Source organism: Dendrobium catenatum, unplaced genomic scaffold (assembly GCF_001605985.2).
Source record: "Dendrobium catenatum unplaced genomic scaffold, ASM160598v2 original_scaffold_283445, whole genome shotgun sequence".
Classification (NCBI taxonomy): domain Eukaryota; kingdom Viridiplantae; phylum Streptophyta; class Magnoliopsida; order Asparagales; family Orchidaceae; genus Dendrobium; species Dendrobium catenatum.
Window position 1 is genome coordinate 4,656 of NW_021601835.1, and position 9,961 is coordinate 14,616.

General features: G+C 39.6%; 1 protein-coding gene across 1 annotated transcript; it reads left to right on the plus strand.

The window, feature by feature from the left end:
* The first annotated feature begins 5,308 nt into the window (after positions 1-5,308).
* On the plus strand, positions 5,309-9,533 carry LOC110101480. Its single transcript, XM_020829396.2, has 2 exons — positions 5,309-6,036; positions 6,112-9,533. The coding sequence occupies exons 1-2, from the start codon at positions 5,701-5,703 to the stop codon at positions 9,073-9,075; spliced, it is 3,300 nt and encodes a 1,099-aa protein (XP_020685055.1). The 5' UTR covers positions 5,309-5,700; the 3' UTR covers positions 9,076-9,533.
* The last annotated feature ends 428 nt before the right edge of the window (positions 9,534-9,961 follow it).

Below are 9,961 nucleotides of genomic sequence, written 5' to 3' on the forward strand. Positions count from 1 at the left end.
TGCGGATCTCTACGTTATCGTCTGGTGCCGATCAGTTCAAATTATGGGATAATCATTCCTCACAATAGCCCTGGATACGATCTGGCCGATATTTTATTGTCCTGAAAGTAACTTAAGATTTTTGAACTGGATTCATTCATGGCCGAGTCCAGGGCCGATATGATCTCGTATCAATCATCCTTAAGTACTCCCTGATTTCCTGACAATTAAGGCATAATTGTGAATATCTGTCAGCCAATCAAATGAGGTCCTAGTGAAATTTATAAATCAGTATACCTTAATTGTCTCTATGTGCAACTTCTTCCGTTTTGAGCTATCGTCTGGCGATACACGTATCGTTTTAGGCCGATTGTTAATGGAAGGCTGCATCCTATTAAGACATGATTATGAGTCTCTGTTTTGAACTCGATCGTCCAGAACGATCCAGGATCGGCCTAGGCCGATGTGAGCAAAACCAGAGATCTAAATCTCTCAAGTGTGTTGTGTGCAGGATTACTTAGGTATCTCAGTCTGTTTTGATCCTACTAGTAGACTTCAAAATAAGTAAAAGAAAATAAACTAAAATTTACAGACTGACTCAACCCCTAAACTCTACGCATACCTGTATAATGGCTTCTTCTTAATCGTTCCGATCTTCGATCCGAAAAGTAGAAGCAACAAGCAGTCCAAGAGAATAGTGTTTGTACAATCTCATCAAAACATAAGCCATGAAATTAGATTTGCAACAGCATCAACTATAATTTTTTAACTAAGTCACTAAATGGATACATAGTAATGTAATATTCATTTTTTAGTGTTATGAAATTAGTAAGTGTGGGTCTCCAAAAAGGAACTGCTTGTGGGTATCAAAATACAAAGAGTGCGATCACACTATCTCATAGGTAAAAATAGTTACAAACTTTTACACTCTATGCGAGCAGGCCAATAAAAGAGTAGCTAAAATCAAACATATGATTACCCTTAGAAAATAGTGGATTGCACCTATACATATCGATGAATAATGATATATATGATTTAAGGTTCATGAGATTTTCCTCATTCGATACATCAGAGAGAACAAAGATTTTTTTGATTTGAGTGTATATTTACCACAAGCACAAGCCCCTCTTAGGCCTCAACCTATGAACACTCTCGATTAGGGATGCTATTTTATTCTCTTTTTAGTTTGGTACATAGTGGGATTCCTAGGTTATTCTAAGTAAAATGAGATAAGCTCAATGGGCTATTCAACACACACAAATATCTTGCAATCATCAGGTCGATCTAAAGGGAAGAAATCAAGAGAGGAGAAATCCCACATAAGGCATGCAAGAGAGAAAGATGAAAGAGTCATAATCAGTGTGACATAGATAAGTGTGATTTATAATCTCCTTAGAATGGAGAGCTTTTCCAATAATAAGGCATGTGTCAATATACTCATAATGCCTGCTTTTGATCCAAAATCTATAGGGGCATATTATATATTTGGCTTCCTACCTTTTGAAACAACCATATGCCTACGTTACTTTCATGACTAAAATTACATAAGTAAAGAGAAAATTACATAAGCTCCTTATAAAATATAGGTTAGAACAATTATGATAAAGCACTTATATTCACATTAAGATCTAATCCTTATGACTACATTCCCAAGGGCTTAGCAATCCTTATGACCTAATATAGAGTGCATTCATACAAATTATGGCATTTCATTAGCCCTTTGCAAATGTGGCTTCATGTAAAAGATAATTTTAGAAAAATTCAAACCTCTTAAGGGCAAGTGTCCACTCATTAATCCACTAAAAAAAATAAAAACAATCATTAATAATCTAAAACAAAACACCACATTATAGCATCACAAATATAAAGTGAAAAATAAAAAAAATGAAAAAATGTTATCTTAACTACCCCACACCCTAAGATGCCTAAAAAAAGGGGTTATATCTAGTACCTAAGTATGTGCAAAGTTAGCATTAGCTAACTACTCTAATTTAGGAGTCTTGATTGCCTCCATTGGTACTCAACTATTGATGGGTAGTTTTTCCCTCATCGGGGAAAATTAGATCCTGCAGAGGGTTGGTTCTTAATTTCCTCCAACGGTATTCAACTCTTATCGGACAATTTTTCCCCCACTAGGGGAGAATTGGAGCTTGTGTAAGAGAACCTAGTCGTGATTGCTACCACTAGTATTCAACTCTTGCTAGATAATTTTCTATTGTAGGGGGAGAACTAGAGGCTGAGTAAAAAGGTATAGGTCTTTAGGATAGTTTTTCTCCACTGGGGAAAATTGGAGCCTGTAGTGGTCTAGGTCTTGATTGCCACCACTGATAATCAACTCTTACTAGATATTTTTCCCCCAACAGGGGAGAACTGGAGCCTGCATAAGAGCACCGGGTCTAAATTGTTTCCACTAGTATTCAACTATTGTTGAATAGTTTTCATCCTCTTGGGAAGAACGAGAGCCCATGTAAGAGGCCCAGATCTTCCACTAAAAGCCTCCAGCTTATGCTTGCTCTCCCTAACCCCTAAGGGGTATTTATAGATTTTTAAGGAAAAATTGAGAGAATATTTTTCTAATTTTTTTTAGATATTTTCTAAAATTTTTCAAACTTTTTATACCTAAAAATAATTATTTTCCTTTTTTGATACTTTACAATGGAAATTAAAAAAAAAGAAAAATTACCACCAGATTAAGGCAACACTATTACTTTGTGAGAGGTGGCTGCATAAAATAGAAAAAAAATAGGCGGTTTAAAAAAAGGGGAGGCACACTCTACACGTGCCACATTCACGGGATCCATCCAGTGGCAGGCGATGGCCAGTTGGAAATCCTTTTCAACTACCTGGTTACTTTCGGGCTCTATTTTTGGCCTTGATAGTCTCCATCATTATGAAAATTAAATTTTTGAAGAATGCTCCATGATCGTGATAATTAGCATGTGCCGTCTAATCGAGCACTTTGATTTTTCTCTGGGTCATCTCCATATTTAAGGAGAATGCCACTACCAAGAATATATAAATAGGCCCATGTCCTCTTTATGAAGGGACCCTTTGGCTGGATATTGGAGAGAGCTCTATTGTTTCAAGGATCCTAGAATTCTACCCAAGCACTGCCGACGATAAACTTCAGTTAACAGCCGTCGGACCACCCCCTGGCCACTGCCTCAATGATGTTGTCTAACCACCGTTATACCATCGCTTGTCCTCCGCCTGCCACTGGACCTTCGTCTATCACTCGACTATCATCAGACCTCCGCCCAACCACCGACTATAATCAGACCATCGCCCATATATTGATCACCTCCTGACCTCCGCTTGACAGCTATCGACACACCACTTTGACCATCTTTTCTCTCAGACTATGGTTCATCCAACCATCATCACTTGATGACTATATTCCCTCCGATTGTTATTGCCCGCTAACTATAATCCCTTTGACCACCATCACTTTCCTTTATGATCCTTCTGACCACTATGGCCCGCCAACTATGATCCTTCGGACCTCTGTCATCTATCAATTATAATCCCTTCCTACCAGCATCGCTCACCCACTATGATCCCATTAACCACCTCCGCCCACTGAGTACGATCCCATTAACCATTGTCTCCCGCCGACTATGGTCCCTCTAACCATTATCGCTCAACTAAAGTCTTTCTGACCTTCATTGCACGTCGACTATGGTCCCTTCGATCATCGTCGTCGTTTAACTACTGCCCATCTAACCTTCATTTCCCGCCAACTACGGTCCCTCTGACCTTCGTCACCCGTCGACTACGATCCCTCTGTCCTTCATCTCCCTCTGACTACGGTCCCTTTGACCAGCCGTTAGATTATGGTCCCATTGACTACTATCACTCAACTTAGGTCATTTTGTCCTCTGTCGCCCATCAACTACAGTCCCTCTAACCACCATCTCTTGACAACGGTTCTTACCACCTTAGTTGCCTGCCTACTATGGTTCTTTTTACCTCCATAGCATGTCGACTACAATCCCTTCTATCTCCTTCACTTGTTGACTATGGTCCCTCCGGCAAGGGTCCTTCCGACATCCGTCGCACCTCGATTACGGACGCTCTGACTGTGAGACCTCGTTCCCTTACTGTTCCTCTCTGATTTGGATTTTTCCTCTCAGGATCGTCCAGGACGATTGGAAATCGTCCAGGCCGATCGGCACTGTAGAAAATATCGGCCTGAGAATAGTGATCTTGGGGCATCACACTGACCACCGTCGCTTGACTATGATGCCACATATCATCATCCCCCAACTATGATCATACAGACCAAAACGAACTAACCAACATTCTCTTGAGCAAAACTATCATATTATTATATTTTTTCAAATCTCACTATGTAATGTGCTCTATAAGAAATGACCTCATTTTTTACCAATAATAAATATTAGTACAATAATTTTAATTGAATCGTGCCACATAATATTTTTAAATATGTAATTTTAGATAAAATTTTTGATAACTCTTCTGACTCGAGATCAGATCTTTGACGGGAACAATTATTACATCCTCTAACCTGACGTAGAGGTACGTTCGGCCGCCAATAACATGTCGCCACGTGCTCTTACTCTTTACCGTGCGGCCCGACGACTTGACCCGGAGCAGAACCCGGGAATGCTATGTTCACGATTTTCTCGGTATTGCTCGGTATTTGCTCGGTATTGCTTTGTAAAAACGAGAAATACGGCTCTGTGAAGACCAAAACTATACAAATACCGAGTTGTACCGAGTTTTTCTACAACTCGGTACAACTCAGTATTTGCTCAGGATTTGCTCGGTATTGCTAAGGATTTGCTCGGTATTGCTAGGTATTTGCTCGGTATGGCTAGAAAAAACTAGGTACGACTCAGTACAACTCAGTATTTGCTAAGGATTTGCTCGGTATTGCTAAGGATTTGCTCGGTATTGCTAGGTCTTTGCTCGGTATTGCTAGAAAAAATTAGGTACAACTCGGTACAACTCAGTATTTGCTCGGTAATGCTAAGGATTTTCTCGGTATTGCTAGGTATTTGCTGGGTATTGCTAGAAAAAATTAGGTACAACTCAGTATTTGCTCAGGATTTGCTCGGTATTGCTAGGGATTTGCTTGGTAGTGCTAGAAAAAATTAGGTACAACTCAGTATTTGCTAGGTATTTGAAATATATCGAAAAGGTGATGGGATGTTGTTTGGCTCGTCAAAGATTTAAAAAAACGCACGCGCTAGAACCCAAAAAACAACGAATCGGATCGACGACTTTTCTTCATGTTACGTATCGCTAAAATATTAATGGCCTACGTTCACCGGACCAAATAAAAATTCCTTTGGCGGAGTGATCGACAGCAAAAATTCCTGTCATCTCAGCGGGCTCGAATGCCCTAACAGTACAACAAAAAACTCTTTAGACTCTTACACGCTGTGTGCGAACGTGACGGAATACGGTTAAACTCAGGAAGCATCCTACCTAACTACGCATAATTTCTCAAAATCTCTTCGCCTATCCATTGCCTGAGGCCGTCTTCGTCGCTCAGAAGCTGGAAAGCGGACTACCTGGCCTCCGGCGCTTAAGCTAGGTCCCGCGGTTCTCTGTCGAAGCCGTCCTTCCCACTTCGCGTTCCATCAGATCAGTACTGTATTTTTGCCACAATTCGTATTTTTTCCTAGGGTTTAAAATTCCCCTCCTCTCTTTTAGGAGAGTGGCTCCCGCCTTTCTCTCAATAAGAAGTTGCAGATGTCGCCCGAAATACTGTCGAATTACAAACGTAGAAAAGTCTCCGCCATCCGCCAATTCCCATGCGGATGTGGTCCTAATGTAGTCCAATTGTGCCCAAAACCCATGGAAGAGACTTCTTCACTGTCTGAACTGAAGAATGGTAAGGTCACTGACACGGATAGGGTTTTACTGCCTGCTGATGTTGCGGAGGAAACGATTCCCGCTTTGGAGGAGGCACTGGATGTTCCTGGCTCGGTGAAGTCTTTGATTCTTGAAGTAGCGAAACCACCAATTAATTCGATGCCTGTTGTACTGGAAAGCAACGGACAGATCATGAAACTTGAAGTGCAACAGGTAATGGAGAACAGGGATGTTCTGGAAAACAAAGTAGAATCTAATTCTGAAATGGTGAAATTGTACGTGCAACAGGTCATGGAGAACAAAGGTGTACTGGAAAACAACGTTGAGAGTAATCCTGAGAAGTTGAAACTGGAAGTGCTACAGGTATTGGAGGAGAGCGCAGAGCCACCCAAGTTTCAGAATAGGCTGTGCTTTTCGAAGATGTATGGGCTTCTAAAGAAGAGAAAAGTCTCGGCAATTCGACAATTTCCTCCTGGATGCGTTCCAAATGCTGTGCCAAATGCTGTCATTATCAGGAAAGATAATAATCAGCCTGTTATTACTGCACGCATTTCTTTGAATGATAAGAGTTTGGTGTGTGGGAAGACAGATGAAGTAAGCATGCATTTAGTAGGAATTAGTAATGAACCCATGCGGTTACAAAATGCTTCTCCGAAAGCCAAAACCTTTTATGGAGAGAAGAAACCTGTCTTACAGCAGCAAGAAATGGATGGATGTACTGCGTTGGTTGCAGCTACTAAAAATATTTTACATGCAGATGAGAGAGTGCCTCTGATGAAGCAATCAATAAGAATAGATGTCTCTCCACAAGTTTCAGATGCTGAAAATAGCTTGAATCATGATAATTCAATGATGAATCAAGTGAAGACAACTGATGGATGTGTCAAGGTTTCATCTTCTGAAAAAGTTGGAATTTCTGGTAGAAAAAATACTGAAGTAATTAACGTGAAAGGAGCGACAGTTGATAAAAATGTTTTAGTTCGATCTAATTCTGACAAGAACTTCAGAGTTGAAGTTGCTAGCGCTCATACTCAGATAAAATCTTCATTAAATAGTGGATCAAATGCTAAATCTTTATTGAAGAGTGGATCAAAGAAGAGTGGATCAAATAAGTTATTTGTTCGCTCTAGTTCTGATAAGATATTAGAAGCTTGCAAAGTTGATCAAGCTGTCAAGAGCATTCAAACTAAAGCAAATGCTAGCAATCCATCACATTTAGTTGTGAGATCACAATCTGGAAACAAACGACTGGATGAAAAAGGTATGCTCTTGACGAAAAATACTATAGAAAGACAAAATGAGATTAATCAAAATAGTAGTAAGAAGAGAAAGTTGTCAGCAGAGATTCCTTGCAAAGAATGCACTTCAGGTAAAGGTGACGATTCATTCGCTGCTACTGGGGAGAGGGTGATTATTCAGGCTCTGATGGCTGCTAAAAATTGCCCTTGGAGAACTCCAAGGAGACGTAGTTCATTAAGTTCTGATTCTATTTTTCCTAAGAGCAAAATTAAAAAGGAGAAGAGATTTGTAGACAAGAACCCTGCTTCAAAGGACTTACTTCCATACAAACAAAAGAGCAAAGAACATATCGTGGATGATGATAATATGATAGAAGAAGACAATAAACTGAGTATCACCATGACTCCATTTGTTCCACCTGAATCAAGTCAGAAAGGAGGTGATAGTGAAGAAGTTGTGGTACGGCATAAAGTGAAGAGAGCATTGCGACTTTTTCAGCTTATATGCAGGAAACTCTTGCAAGGAGAGGAATCTAGGTCAAAAAGGTTGGGTAAACCTAACAGGATTGATTTGCAGGCTGCATCAATACTTAAAGATAATGGTGAGTGGGTGAACAGTGGCGAACCAATAATAGGACATGTTCCTGGAGTTGAAATTGGTGATGAATTCCATTTCCGGGTGGAACTCTCAATAGTTGGTCTTCATCGTCCATTTCAGGGTGGCATAGATTCTACCAAGAGAAATGGCATGCTACTGGCGACTAGCATAGTGGCTTCTGGTGCATATCAGGATGACATGGGCAGTTCAGATGTTTTGATATATTCTGGTTCAGGAGGAACATCTGCAGTTGGAGGAGAGAAACAGCTAGGTGATCAAAAACTAGAGCGTGGTAACCTGTCATTGAAGAACAGTATAGATACTCAGACACCCGTGAGGGTGATTCATGGTTTCAAAGAGAAAGGAAGCGATCCATATGATGCAAAGGGGAAGTTAGTCTCAACATTCACTTACGATGGACTTTATCAGGTGGAATCGTACTGGCAAGAGATAGGCAGTCATGGGTTTAATGTCTTCAAGTTCCAATTGAGAAGGATGACTGGACAACCAGAGCTTGCTCTTAAAGAACTAAGAAGGTCTGCAAAGTTGAAGACCCGTGAAGGTCTCTGTGCTAAAGATATATCTCAAGGAAAGGAGAAAATACCTATTGTTGTGGTTAACACGATTGACACTGACCAACTGATATCTTTTAAGTATATTACAAAAAGCATTTACCCTTCATGGTATTTTAAAACACCTCCTAAGGGCTGTGATTGTACCGATGGTTGCTCAGATTCTGAGAGCTGTGCTTGTGCAGTTAAAAACGGTGGGGAAATTCCATTTAACTTCAATGGTGCTATAGTACAAGCAAAGCCACTCATTTATGAGTGTGGTCCTTCCTGCAAATGCTCTATCTCATGCCACAACAGGGTTAGTCAGCGGGGTATCAGGATGCAACTGGAGATCTTCAAGACCAGAGGAAGGGGATGGGGTGTCAGATCTTTGAAATCTATTACATCAGGTAGCTTTATATGTGAGTATGTAGGAGAGTTGCTTCAAGATGGCGAGGCTGAACAGAGAAGTAATGATGAGTATCTCTTTGACATTGGCCATAATTATGATGATCGCTCTTTATGGGAGGACCTCCCTAATTATATACCAGGATTGCAATCTAGCTCAGTATGTGATACTGTGGAAAGTGTTGGTTTTACGATTGATGCAGCAGAATATGGAAATGTTGGGAGGTTTATTAATCATAGTTGTTCTCCTAACCTTTATGCACAAAATGTTCTCTATGATCATGATGATAAGCGATTGCCTCACATCATGTTCTTTGCTGTTGATAATATTCCACCGTTACAAGAATTGACATATCACTACAACTATACAATAGACCAAGTCCGGGATTCTGAAGGAAACATAAAGCAGAAGGCTTGCCATTGTGGCTCTCCTGAATGTTGTGGCAGGCTTTATTGATGTAAAAGCTACCTCTTTTTTGTCCTGGTGCTGAAAGCCTACAAATGGTCCCATCACTGCTTCCGGCATTGGATTCAGGGGTGCAATTTCCATGCCTTTGTTACTGATTAGCTTTTAAAAAAAAAAATCCAGAGAACTTCGTGGCAAAGTTAAATAGGCAAGTCTTTAATCTCTTATTAACCTTTTACTTCATTTTACATTTTTGATATGATCCATTATGGAATTTGATGTCATGCTGTTCTTGTGAAATAAAATTTAAATTGGTGTTATGATGTTATCTATAGATTCTTGTATCTTGTTTTGCATGCTCCAGTGGTTCTCCTTGGTCTAGTCTTCTAGGGAGGTATATGGTAGAAGTATTTTCTTAATATTAATTTTTTCACACTACTGAAATTGTACGATTTAGTATTATTTGCAATGGGAGTTATTGTACTAGTTTAGCTAAACAAATTTATCAATGATACTTAGAGACTCTGAAATCTGTACTGTTAGCTTGTTTTTAATTGTTTCTCAATATTTTCTAAACTTAAAACAATGTTCATTAATGACGTTGATATTTGGAAAAATAGATACATGTAAACCTATTGATTTATGTTCTGGTTTAGGTTTGTAAAGTACTATTTGTTACACCCCCCCACACCCCATGAAAAAGTACTATTTGTTTATCCATATATTTCTCAAATTCTTTCGGGCCTAGGCTTACTAGAAATCAAATCAAGGCTACTGAGTTTCATCAACTGTATGGAAGCCACTTATGTACTGAAATTCATTAAGTTCTAATATATTTGTTTGTTGTTCAAGCATGTGCTAAGATTTTATCTATATTATTAAACATGCTTCTCTTTGCGCCTCAAATGGTCTATTTGATTTAGCAAAATTAAACTTG

What these genes read in the sequence shown, in the direction of transcription:
- LOC110101480 (XM_020829396.2), top strand. Translation starts at nt 5,701, where the DNA reads ATGTCGCCCGAAATACTGTCGAATTACAAACGTAGAAAAGTCTCCGCC. An exon ending in TGAAACTTGAAGTGCAACAG is followed by an intron (nt 6,037 to 6,111) that starts GTAATGGAGAAC and finishes TACGTGCAACAG; the next exon opens with GTCATGGAGAACAAAGGTGT.